This window comes from Chenopodium quinoa, unplaced genomic scaffold (assembly GCF_001683475.1).
Source record: "Chenopodium quinoa cultivar QQ74 unplaced genomic scaffold, ASM168347v1, whole genome shotgun sequence".
NCBI classification, from domain to species: domain Eukaryota; kingdom Viridiplantae; phylum Streptophyta; class Magnoliopsida; order Caryophyllales; family Amaranthaceae; genus Chenopodium; species Chenopodium quinoa.
In genome coordinates this window covers 1,491,688-1,504,719 of record NW_018744790.1, presented here as the reverse complement: position 1 = coordinate 1,504,719, position 13,032 = coordinate 1,491,688, and the positions used below count along the sequence as shown (strand labels likewise).

Here is a 13,032-nt window from a genome sequence, read left to right as displayed (position 1 = left end):
TGAGCAATAATTTAAAACATCTAATTCAAGAATTAGAACATGTGAGTAAAAATTTAAAAGATTTGCTTTATGAAATTTAGAATATATGATTAAAATTTTGAACATCTAATTTAAAATTTAGAACATGTGAATAAAAAATTTAGACTTGGAATAAAATATAGAAAATGAGAGTAAAAATATTGAACATATAAGTAAAAATATAGAACATGTGATTGGAACATATGCTTTTGAATTTAGAACATATAACTAAAAATCTTAGAACACACGCACGTTTTAAAATTTTGAACATATAAGTTAAAATTTCGGAATAGGTCATTCGAAATTTATAACATTTAACTTAACTAATTTATGATTTAGAACATGTGAGTAGTAATTTAGAACATCTAATTTAATTTAGAACACATGGGAAAAAGTTTAGAACACCAGATTTAAAATTTAGAACATACGAGTAAAAATTTAGAATATAAAAAGTGTTCTCCCATCAGAAAAATTCTCACGAGAGCCTCCCCCTATGTGTGTGTGTGTGTGTGTCCTTTAGAGGATGTAAATAAATATTTGCTCGTAGTTAATTGAAATTAATTTTAAAAATATGATAAAATATTCTGTAAATATCAATAGATGTGATTAATATATGTTCAAAGTTAGTATCTTCATTTTTTAATTGAAAGGAAATGTATACAGGAAGTTATAATACATATAGTCTCCTTCTCTCAAAGTTATACCTTAACAGCCCCAAATCTTTCCCCTTTCAACATCGAGGATTCCGGCAGCCTTAAACCTTCTAAAACGAAACCCTTTTCCCTTAAACGACCACGAAATTGGCCACTAACAGCCAAAAATCGACCAATTCAGGGTTAAAATCAACCATCCAGCCCCCAAAATCGGCCAATTTTGGCTATTTTTGGCGGTCGTTTTAAGGGAGTGGCGTTGTTTTTCGGTGGGAAACTGTCGGTTTAGGGCTGGGCACTACTAAAATTAGGTCAAATTACGACTTGTTTTTTACGACCGTCATAAAAACAGACGCAAAAATGGGAATTTGCGACCGTTTTATAAGCGGTCGTACAAAACGGTCGCAAGAGTATTTGAACAATTTTCTTTTAAATAAATACATGTTTAAAATAATTGTAAAATAATTTATCCAATTACGACCAGTAGAAACGGTCGCAAATTGCACAAAATTGCAACCGTTTTAGAAACGGACACAAATTGCACAAAATTGCGACCGTTTGTGAAATGGTCGCAAATTTGCGACCTTCCTTCCTGGTCGCAAAGTTTTTTTTTTTTACCGTGTATAAAAGGAACCCCTCACCCTAACTCTAATGCACACACTCAATCCCTCACGCCGCTCAGCCTTCTCTCTTTTCTCTTTCCTTCTCTTTATTCTTTCTTCGATTTCTTCTTTCTCCTCATTTCTCCTCCTTTCTCTTTCCTTATCCTCCATCTTTACCCGTGGTAACTCTTACATCCTCCGATCCGCCACTAGCCCCACCTATACTCCTTCCTTTTTTATTATTTTTTATTATTTATTTTTTTTATTACGGATAACGGCACTCATGGTGGTGTTGTTGAGTCCGAAAACACCTCCCTCAAGATGCTTTGGTGGTGTTGTTAACTAGTTCATGGCTTTTAAGGTCAAATTCGGCCATGAAAGCTCTAGATCTAGGGTTTTCATGGCCAAATTTGACCTTATTAAACCAAATTTGAGGTCAAGTTCGAAGTCAAATCAAGGTTTGAGTTATGTTTTCTTGTTTTTGGTTGATTTTTTGTCTCGTTTTTAGTTGATTGTCGTTTCGTTTTGGTTGATTTTGGGTAATTTGGTTGTTTTTTTTTTTTTTTGATATGTTTATTTGGGAAATTTGATTTTTTTTTTTTTGGTTGATTTTTTGTCCCGTTTTGGTTGCTTTTTCGTTTTGTTTTGGTTGATTTTTTGGTAATTTGGTTGGTTTGTTTTTGGTATGTTATTTGGGTTTGATTTGATGTCTTTTTTGGTTGATTTGATTTTTGGTTTGATTATATTTTTTTGTTTGATTTTGGTTGTTTCTTATTTGATTTTTGGTTTGATTATATTTTTGGTTTGATTTTGGTTATTTCTTATTTGATTTTTTGTGGTGGCTAGTTGAAGTTTTCGGGGTGAAAGACGAAATTCCGTGGTGACTTGGTGGAGTTCTCTCGGTGGCTGGTGGTGTTCAAGGGTCGGTAGTGGCGACTGGTTGTGTTTAAGGGTCGGCTGTGATGGTTTGTGGTGTTTTGGGGTGGGCAGTGGTGGCAGGGCTGGTGTGAAGTGCAGGAATTGGGTGATTTTTCTTCTTTTTTTTAAAAAAAAAAATACCTTTAGCGACCGCTTTTGACGGTCGCTAATTTCCAGATTTGCAACCATTTCTTAAGACGGAACGGTCGTTGAAAATAGTTAAAACGGCCGTTAAAAATCTGGCGGTCGTAATATTTTTTTTTGCGACCAAGAGAATAACGACCACCATATTACGACCGTTGACGGTCGCAATTACGTTTTGCGACCGTTTTCACTATTTTTTGCGATCGTTTGCGGCGGTCGCAATTTGGCCAATTTTTAGTAGTGGGAAAGGGAGGTTTAGGTTTCTCGGTAGTCGTGGGCTAGGAAGGGGGTGTGTACAGCGTCAAAGGTGGGGCAGGGGCTGGGCTGCGTTGCCGGTGGTGTTGGTAAGGTGGTTGCGTTGCCAGTGTTTGGGGCTGAGAGAAGGGCTACTTGGGATTTTAAAAAAAAAATATTTAATTTTTGACCTATCATGTAGTAGCGACACGTGTATAAATAATTACAAGTCAGTAAAGTTTACCTTTTCAACCGGTTCCATGTAACTTGAGAGTGATAAAAATTAGTAGAGTATAAAGTTTAATTTAGGCTCTGTTCTCATCATAATATTTTCAGTTTAGTTCAGCTCTAATAAGTTCAGTTTAGTTCAGCTCCTAATTTCCATATTCAATTCAGTTCAGTCCGGTTCAACTATAATAAGTTAAGTTAAGTTCAGTTCAGTACAGTACAATTTGGCTCAATTCAGTCAATGAGAACATGTCTTTACTTTAACAATGATATAGTGAGACCAATATTACTAAAGACTATTTTCATTCATATTTTAGGATGTAACAATCTGACCTAAAAGTTAATTAAGAAAAAAAAATCGTCGGCCCATGTAGTAAGTTATTGAGTGTGAAAGAGTGTTTTTTTTTTTTTTTTTTTCTTCCTTTTTTATTTCTTTGGCGGCCCAATCATGAACGCACCTCATGAAAGAAGAAAGTAGAGGTAATTTTAAGAGATAGAGTTGACCAATTAAAATGAACTTGTAATAAGTAGCAAGGCTTTTGTTTAATTTATCTTATATTTACTTATCTAGTTAATTTTTTTTTATTTTTTTCTTAAAATCTGATATGATGGTTAATTTGATTAAACTTTAATCTTATATGTAAGCTAATTTTACAGAAAAAAAATAGTGAAGTCTTGTTACATCCATTATATGTCCTTTTTTTTATAAGAAGAAAATGATTTCATTAATGAAAGATACCCAAATGACACTTACAAATAATTCCGAGGAAATCTAAAATTCCAACACAAATATAATTCACCTTAAAACTAGTTACATCACAGATTGATCATCTTTATAAAAAAATTCATCCGAAACAATACAATATGTGAGTTAGCACTAATTTGGCTTGAGATCCACGGATGAATAGTTGTTTGGGTGAACTCATATGGCCTTCTAGATACTTTTGGAGATTGTGAAACCCTAAATCTTCAATCTTTGGCAGACGAACAAAGATTAATATTTAATAAAATTTAACATAAAAAAATCGTACATAAAATGAAAAAGTATGTTCAAAACTTATTTTTTCTAATTTGATCTTAAATAAGTAATAAAGTCCGAAATTAAATGAACTAAACATGTGGCCTAAGAGATAAGTTAATTTATTACACTTCATCAATATTATTCTTTAAGTGAAGCATAAGTTCATGACAATAGCCAAATAACTACTCTTAACTAAACGGGGTTCACATTAATTTATTATGGACCACTTATTAAGAGATACTCTCTCCTTCCCTTTATTATGTCCCTATTTCTAGCATTATTTATTACTCATATAATAAGTATAGTGTAAATGTTTTACTTAAACATAAATGTCATTATGATAAAATAAAAGTTAATATATTAAAATAAGTCATTGGGTAAAACAAAGGTCGCAATAAAAGAGATTAATACACATTGAACTCTTAATATACTTGTGAATATAAACAATAAAGGTCACTATATTAAAAATTAGGGTTACTATGTTTAATAAAATGTTGGTTGGAACATTATTTTGGACTTGATATTTACAAAAGTTTTAATGAAGGTCAATATGTTAAAATTATGGTCGATTTATTTAACTTCATATTGATTGACACGGGAAGACGTCAGGTACACAATAGTATTATTGTGAACTATATTCACATAAGTTTTTTTGTAATCAGATTGCATATAAGATTTAGAAAATTTTGTGTAGAACTACCCTAAAGATAGGGTCATTTGTGAACAACTATCCAATTTTTTTTATTAATTTGTTTAGAACTACCCACAAGTTTGAAAATATTTGGGTAGCACTACCCATTAGCATTTTTCGTCCAATTAAGACGTTATCGGAGCTCACTTTTTTCACTTTTGTCACCCAATTAACTCTCCCAATTTGTATAAAGGTTTTAATTTACCTTAATTAACCTAATTAAGGTTTTAATCATAATTTATTCTAGGGTTCATGAGTGTAGTATTATTTGGGGATTTTAATTTCTAAGGTTTAGGGGTTTAATTGAATTGGGGTTTTTGCTTATTTTAGCATTAATTGACCATTGTATTGAAAAAAGTAAAAAATTGGGTCAAAATAACATTTTAATGGGACGAAAAACATTAGTGGGTAGTGCTACCCAAACTTTTCCAAACTTGCGGGTAGTTTTAAACAAATAAAAAAAAATAGGTAGTTGTTCACAAATGACCCTATCTTTAAGGTAGTTCTACACAAAATTTCCTAAGATTTAAACGATTTATTTAATGAATAATAAATGGAGTAACTTGCTAGATTTATATCGGTCACGATCCGAGTACACCACTAGACCTGGCAAATGGGTCATTCGGGTCGGGTATGGGTCGGGTCATTTTGGGTCGGGTCAAGTTCGGGTCAAAAGATTATCGGGTCGGGTCGGGTCGTGTCATTTCGGGTCGACCGATAATCGGATCGGGTCGAGTTCGGGTCGGGTCAAGTTTGGGTCGGGTCAGTTTGGGTCGGGTCAATTTTCGGGTCGGGTCAGTTCGAGTCAGGTCAATTTTCGAGTCCGATTTTCGGGTCAACTTCGGGTTGTGTCAACTTCTAGTCGAGTCATATTCGGGTGATTCATTAGGTTAAATTCAACTCTGTATATATATTTATTTATTTATTTATTGATAAAAAACTCACTATATTTATTAAGGCTATTTTTTCATGGATTATAGTAATTGTTTGACTTTTATTAACTTTTTTTTTTTTTTATGTTTAGAATTTTAGACTGAGAATCACTTTCAGGATCTCCTGAAACTAAGAGTGATGCTCTAACTAATTGAGTTATACTTCACTCTCTTATTGATCTTAGTTTTAATACGTACTCTTATTATCATTGTCATTGTTGTAATAATTTCTTTGAATTATTCTTATACCCCCTCCATCCCAAATTACTCTTAACGATTTGACATTTTGCACTATTCACACATCTCACTTTAACCATCTTTTTTAGCTATTATATGAAAGTAAATGTAGTCATGTAAGATGTTGATGGGTCTATTTTAATGTATAATTTCCTAATATAAACTTTTTATAACTTATATAATTATTTACTAAAAGAAGTTAAAGGTCGGGTCATTTTCGGATCGGGTCAACTTCGAGTCTCGGGTCAACTTAGGGTCGGGTCGTTTCGGGTCTCGGGTCAACTTTGGGTCGGGTCATCTCGAGTCAGTTCGTTTCGGGTTTCGGGTTTCGGGTTTCGGGTCAAGGTCGGGTCAGTTCCACTTCCGGTCGGGTATGGGTCGGGTTGGGTTATTAATTCGGGTTTTGGGTCAATTTCGGGTCACTGGTTTCGGGTCATGGGTCGGGTCATTCGGGTCGGGTCATCGGGTCTGACAATTGCCAGGTCTATACACCACCATCACCTTTTATTTTATTTTATTTTTTAATTTAATTTTTTTATATTGTCATATTATCGCAAGTCTTACGTGAATTATCCTTTGCACAACATTATGTTTTTCCATATGGCTAGGAGATGGGACAACTTTGATTTAAAAAAGATTGACTTACTTTTGGTGCCAAGATTAAGTAAAGATGGTAGCATTGAAATATTCTTACTTTGCGAGACGAAGGATCTTAAAAGAAGATTAAAGATACCCTAAGTTTAAAGGATCCAACTTTTCTTTTGTAACACTAGACTTTCATTATATATGCATGCATCCTATTACTATAAGTTAGGTAAACCTTCATATATATATATACTTCGCTCCACCATTGTATAGTAGGGAGGTACTACTACTCCATTTACAATACATAGTTTCTAGTCTTTCTACACACTAATTTAAACACACCTTTACCTCATTGATTTATCCATCTCTTCACTCGATTTCGATTGATCTACGCGAAATTAGTACTTGTCTACGTAAAATCTCAATTTTTTAGTAAGATATTAAATGAAAAAACACAATTTTGTAGGAGAAAATTTGAACAGATTGCCCCCCGGATTCCGATTTCAGCCTACCGACGAGGAGCTTCTTTTCCAGTACTTAAGATGCAAGATATTTTCGCTTCCTCTTCCGGCCTCCATCATCCCTGAGGTCCATTCTCTTAAGTTAGACCCTTGGGAGCTTCCCGGTACGTGTGTCATAATTTGCTCATCATACATTTCCCTTAATCTTCATGTCATTGTTAATAATTGTATTATGGCATAATGGCAGGGATAAAATGCTAGTAAATTTTGGCTTCTATACATATAAGAAATTTAATATTGCATAGTACATGGTACTTTTAACTATAACATAGTTCATAATCACCTCATTAGTCTATTATGCTCTCAAAGATAGGATTGTGGACGAGATTTTGTTTAGGTTAGGGAAAAAAAAAGGTATTATAACGTTAGCTATGTCTCATTTTTGTATTTTAAAATTAACACGAATGGTTTAAGTAAAAACTTTTATTGGTATCTGAGAATTGAATAATCCCGATTTCGAATTAGTACATAATCCAATAATTTTCCTATGTTGGTGTTTGTGTCTAAAATTTTTACATTCATGCATATGTTATAGGTGATTCAATGGAAGAGAGATATGTCTTCACCAAGAAGGGAGGAAGGCACAAGAAGCGTAACCAAATTAATAGATCGATTAGGGCAACAAACTTAGGTTATTGGGAAGAGACTGGCTCGGAAATGCATATATCTCCTCCTCCAAGCCAAAATTTCGAAACGATGATGATGATGGGCATCAAAAAAACTTTAGTATATCATATGGGAAGGGCTCCAAGCGGTAGTCCAACTGATTGGTACATGAATGAATATAGCTTAGTCTATAATAATAAGGTGAATTTCATTTCTTAAACTTTGTGATACATTATATGAACCAATCCTAGATTTCAACCATAAGCTTAACCTTGTAATTGAGTTGGCCTGGTCTATTGATACTTTGGTTAAAAATTGCACGAATTTGTATGTTATATAGGGGTAGTATATATACTAATGACTTATATTAATAATTTTCGTGCAGAATAACAAAGGTGTATCCAAAATGGAAGATTGGGTCATTTGGCATGTATTTTTGAAGCAAAGAATTGAAGGAAATGACGATGCAATTATGTTAGACTATAATAATAGTCATTACAGACTAACCTCCAATATTTCATCCCCTTGTTCTTCTTCTTCGTCGTCATCAAATTCATTTGCACATGTTTCTTCATATGAATTACATTCTGATGAAGAGAGTAGCTATAATTTTATGTAATTTAATTTATTCAGCATATCATAATTCTTGTGCTTAATTATGCAGTTTATGCATTAAAGTACATTATTTATATTGCTAATATTGAATTAATTATGACTTTTATATTGAATGTACTCCGTACTATGCTACTCTTCATTTATTCTTTATTTTAAGGTCTTTTAAAAATATGTTTGACTATAAATAGCTTTAATTTTTAATATTTTATGTTCTAAAATAATCTATTAGGAACTCACATAGCTTATATGTTCAAAGTTAATAAACTTTGATTTCAAAAAAAATGAAATCAATCAAACAATTATGACCTACTCGTAAAAGAGTAAATTTATGTAATTATAAGTATAGTGGGACACCAAAGTCAATATGAAATGTACAAACATGCATGCATTGATTTTAAGCATAATAATGAAAGCATAAAGCAAGTAACTTCGTCTACTCGTGCTACTTAAGTACTAAGAAATCTTCCACGTTAAGGAAACAACATACACAAAAGGTAAGACTAGATAAAATATTATATGCATGGTTATCAACGTAATATCCCTTTTATTTGTGACGACAATTTAACGTGATTTTATCTTTTGAATATTCCATTTACTTTATTGGTCAAATTAAATTTGATAAAGTTGCAAATCCATACATGGAGTCAACAATGAATTTGTGGCAACAAAGACTCAAATCCCAAAAGATTTTGCAATTTTTACCACATCAAGGGATCATATGATAAGGTAAGTCACATCTAAACATGTTCAAATTTTCCCTACCTTTTCTTCTAATTATAAGTTATGATTCAAGAATTATTTATTGATTGAAAGTTGAGATTAATAAGTTAGGATGTAAAAATATATTCTAAATATGTCAAGCAAAGTTTGGTTCGCTCGATATATAAATTAAAGTTCTGACTATATATACTTTAAATTTCAGATATTTTAATTCAATTCTTGCCAATTGAGGATAGTTGAGTGGAGATCCCTTTACCCTTATCTCCTAATAACTTGCAACCCTATCTCATAAATAATGAACCAAATTATAAACCGTGAAGGTTGAGACATGATGGACAAAACAAATGAAAATAAAGTTATATAAATGCTATTTAATACGACAAATCAACTAAACCTACAATGTCAATCAAAACAACCTATGCATAAATGTGTTACTCTTACCAAGTGATCACATGGACATATTTTTTTTTTTTTTTATATAACAAAATAGATGAACGTTGAAGATGAGATAAGATAAAGCAATATTTTGCATTTCCCTACAACAAAATCATAGAATATCATGAAATCATGCTCGCAACTACGCTTTAGGTTTGCTAGTAAGATCATATCATCTTCCTACACATAAAAAAGGAAACTGAAAAAATATTACTAGGAAAATTAATTAAACACCATTTCAAATCCCTCCTTTATTTCTCTCCTAGATCGAATTTAGAATTAAGCTCCTCCTAATTGTTATAGAGACGCGACGTACGTATGTTCCATTGAATATATACTATCACGCAGCTGCTTGTTGAATGAAATGAGAATTGTGTGAAGTACAAGGAAGGTGATATAACGAATGCATGTTATGAAATATATGTTTTCCTCCTTTTGGAATTCCTATTTTAAACATCTTCACTCTTTTATGCTTCTTCAACATGGTGTTCTTCTCTTCCACTACCTGCTAATTAATTATAATCATGATAGTTATAATAAGACAATAAACCACGATTAATTTAGCATTAAAGGGAGAAAAAGATTAATTAATTAATTAAGATGATAATAATTAAATCAAACATGCGTTATATTTACCTTATTTGAACTAGATGATTCTTGTCGTAACCAATTTTTATCATCTTCTTGGCTGCATTCTTCTACTGGTTCAAGTTGTCCTACAACATCTGCATAGTAGTGTAGAACTTGAAATTTAATGTAACAATATTTACAATTTACAAATTATTGTCACGATTTAATTACTGGTTCTTACTAATTGTTCATCTTAGTCTAAAAATCAAAACAATGAACGTTTAGGTATACATAGAGAGTACTTTGTTATTAAAAAAAAAAGAAGAAGAAACATAGAGTACTAGTTAATATAGAACATCCCCCATAACAAATAAAACTAATTTAAAAGTAAATTGAAATCAACTTATTAACAATACTTATAAGGAATTCTATAAGGTTATCATAAATCAAAACAGTTTTAGAAAATTAAGGGTTCGTTTGGCATCGCTGTGGTTTTCTGTTTTTTGGTTTTTTGTACTTCCTCCGTTACGTATTATCTGCAACAATTTCCAAAAATGGATGTTACACATTATGTGCAACAAACTAAAACTTTCCTCTTTTAGTAAATTTTTTATGCATAATTACCAATTTACCCTTATTTAACTTCAATAAACACATCAAATCACATGTTATTAATCTATTAACCTAAATTAGTTCATCCATTATTTAAACCTAACCCACATTCTCTCTCCTCTCACAACCACATCTACCACCACCACCACGTTGTCTCTCTCCTCTCTCTCAGCCACCACCACCACTTTTCTCTCTCTTCTTTTGGATCTCACACCCACCACACCACAACCACGCACCACTCTGTTTGATCGCCGCCCCTTTTCCTCGGGAAGTAATTCACCGCCACTTTCTCCTCCCCTCATCAGAGCCGCCACTTTCTCCTCCCCTCGTCAGAGCCGCTGCCACCTTTTCTACCCTTCTCAAAGTCGCTCAGAAAAAAGGATCGTGGTGGGTAATTGATTAGGAAAAAGGAGAATTTGAGTAAGCTTGAAATCTCAGATCTAAAGCAAATTTGGTGAAAGATGATCGATCGTGAAATATCGTGGTGGGTAAGATAGGTGAGGGTGGTGGTGGTGTTCCACGATTTCGCTTAGGTGGTGGGTTTTCGCGATTTCGCTCAGGTGGTGGGGTTCGACGATTTCGCTCGGGTGGTGGATTGTTGATGCGATTTGTCTGGAGTGGGTTTTGGGTGGTTATGGTGATGAGACGAGATGGGGTGGTGGTGGTGAGATGGTGATTACGGGATTACGGGATGAGGTGCTGGTGGTGGTTTTGGGCTTTGGGTAGATGTGGGTGGTGGTGGATGTTGCTACTGGTGGGTGGTGGGTGTGGTGGATGTTGCTGCTGGTGGGTGGTAGTGGTGGTTGATTAATTTTCCCCCTTTATCTCTCCTACCCTTAATCACAAAGTCTTTACTTCGTTAATCACATATTAACAAATTTTGTCTTGGGAAACGTGCAATAAGGTTTGTTGCACATAATGTGTAACGGAGGAAGTATTTTAAAAGTATATTATATATATCACATAATGAATCAAAAAATATTTAAACTTATTAAAATCATGATAATTTTTGAAAACTGACAACAGAAAAGTGGAAACACTTTTTTCTTATTTCCTGTTTTTAGTTTTCAAAAAAACAGAAAACTGAAAACTAAAAATGATGTCAAACAAACCCTAAGATTATGAATTAATGATTAACCCACTCTAAATCAATAATGTGTACTCATTATCTTTTCATAAAGCAAACAAATCTTATAAAAAATGACAAATTTTTATGTACTGTAAAAAAGAAGGTCCAATAATTTTAAATTTAAATTAGCAAAAAAAGAGGAAGATATATATATATATATATATATATATATATATATATATATATATATATATATATATATATATATATATATATATCATGAAGGATCTCCTAAATTGAATTCTCACATAATTAATTGAACAATACATTTCATCTTGGCCTAACATTATAATTCTTTTTGTCCATTAAACATTTCCTCAATAGGATAAATTTGCATAAAATAAAACAATTTCTATTATAAGCAAATGAAAAGAAATTACCTTGAAGCTCTTCTTCATCAAGAGAATGAACACAATAAACTCGAAAGCTAGGAGAGCTCGGAGCCAACAACTCCGATCTCTCAAGCTCATCTTGATTATCAAACGTGCATTCCTCCTCCTTAATTACTTCTTTATCATGCAAATTATTTTCAAATTTAATTTCATCAACATCAGTATTAATAACATCATTTTTAACATTATTAACATCATTTTTAATGTTATTAACATCATTTTTATCCTCCAATATAGGGAATAATATTATTGATGCACTATTATCATCAATGTTAGAATTTTTTTGAGGGCTATCTTGTTTAAGAAAGGAGGCATGATCGTCATCAGAAACATTATTAGGAGGCGAAATAGACGTTTTATCTTCCTTAGCAATGATCTCTTCTTTTTCTTCTTCTTCTTCTTCTACTTCAGAGCGATGAGAAGTAGTAACGTCACCTGCAAGGAGTTCCTTCTTGGAGAGGCCAGCGTTCCTCCTGGCTAGAAACTCGTCGATCCTACGACGAATGATTGGTCGGAGGCCAGCTTCTTGTTCCGGCTCAAGCTTAGATCCTCCGCAACCCATTTTGTCTTAAATATGTTGTTTTACATGCACACATGAAAGATAAAATAGGATGCGTGAGTGTGAAACATGGATGTTATTTTGATCAAGGATAGATTTGAGAGGAGATGACAAAAAAAAATTAATAAAGTTAGTTTTAAGTAGGAATGATGTATTTTTTTGAGAGAATTTAGGGGAGTATTTATTTGAGGATTATTTTGAACTCTAAAATGAAAGGTGTAACGAAATTGGCGCCAACTTGGTTAACAAGAGTGAGGTTTTTTTTTTTTTTTTAGTTTTTTTTTTAACAATATTTTTTGTTATAATGATTAATGGTATAGATTAGATAACTATACTATATGCAATGGTATCAATATAGAGAATATAGGGGTGTATGACGATTAAAAAATGTTGAAAGGCAATCCTTAATTAATTGAACTTCTATCAAACCTATCTTATGCCTTTCTTTTCAAGGTTTAATGTTTAAGAAATTACGAAGTATTAACTTATTTTATGAAACAAAGCATACAAAGGTCTTGGACTCTAACAGATGTGTGACTTGTTTATTTAGATTCCGCTTAGTCTATTTCGGATCATATACATGTGACAATTTTTCCTAGGAGATCCTACAACA

General features: G+C 32.6%; 2 protein-coding genes across 3 annotated transcripts; one reads left to right on the top strand and one right to left on the bottom strand.

The window, feature by feature from the left end:
* Positions 1-5,834: 5,834 nt before the first annotated feature.
* On the top strand, positions 5,835-8,097 carry LOC110703934 (NAC domain-containing protein 83-like). Its single transcript, XM_021881734.1, has 3 exons — positions 5,835-6,885; positions 7,317-7,588; positions 7,773-8,097. Exons 1-3 carry the CDS (start codon positions 6,705-6,707, stop codon positions 8,004-8,006), a joined length of 687 nt encoding a protein of 228 aa, XP_021737426.1. The 5' UTR covers positions 5,835-6,704; the 3' UTR covers positions 8,007-8,097.
* A 1,092-nt stretch (positions 8,098-9,189) lies between these two features.
* Positions 9,190-12,678, bottom strand: LOC110703933 (pentatricopeptide repeat-containing protein PFL1605w-like). 2 transcript variants are annotated; one of them, XM_021881732.1, is made up of 3 exons: positions 11,849-12,678; positions 9,794-9,882; positions 9,190-9,665 (listed from the first exon to the last, which is right to left on the bottom strand). In XM_021881732.1, exons 1-3 carry the CDS (start codon positions 12,420-12,422, stop codon positions 9,498-9,500), a joined length of 831 nt encoding a protein of 276 aa, XP_021737424.1. In that variant the 5' UTR covers positions 12,423-12,678; the 3' UTR covers positions 9,190-9,497. The 2 variants fall into 2 exon arrangements, with proteins under 2 accessions (XP_021737424.1, XP_021737425.1); XM_021881733.1 differs by having other exon boundaries at positions 9,190-9,662.
* Between the last annotated feature and the right edge of the window lie 354 nt (positions 12,679-13,032).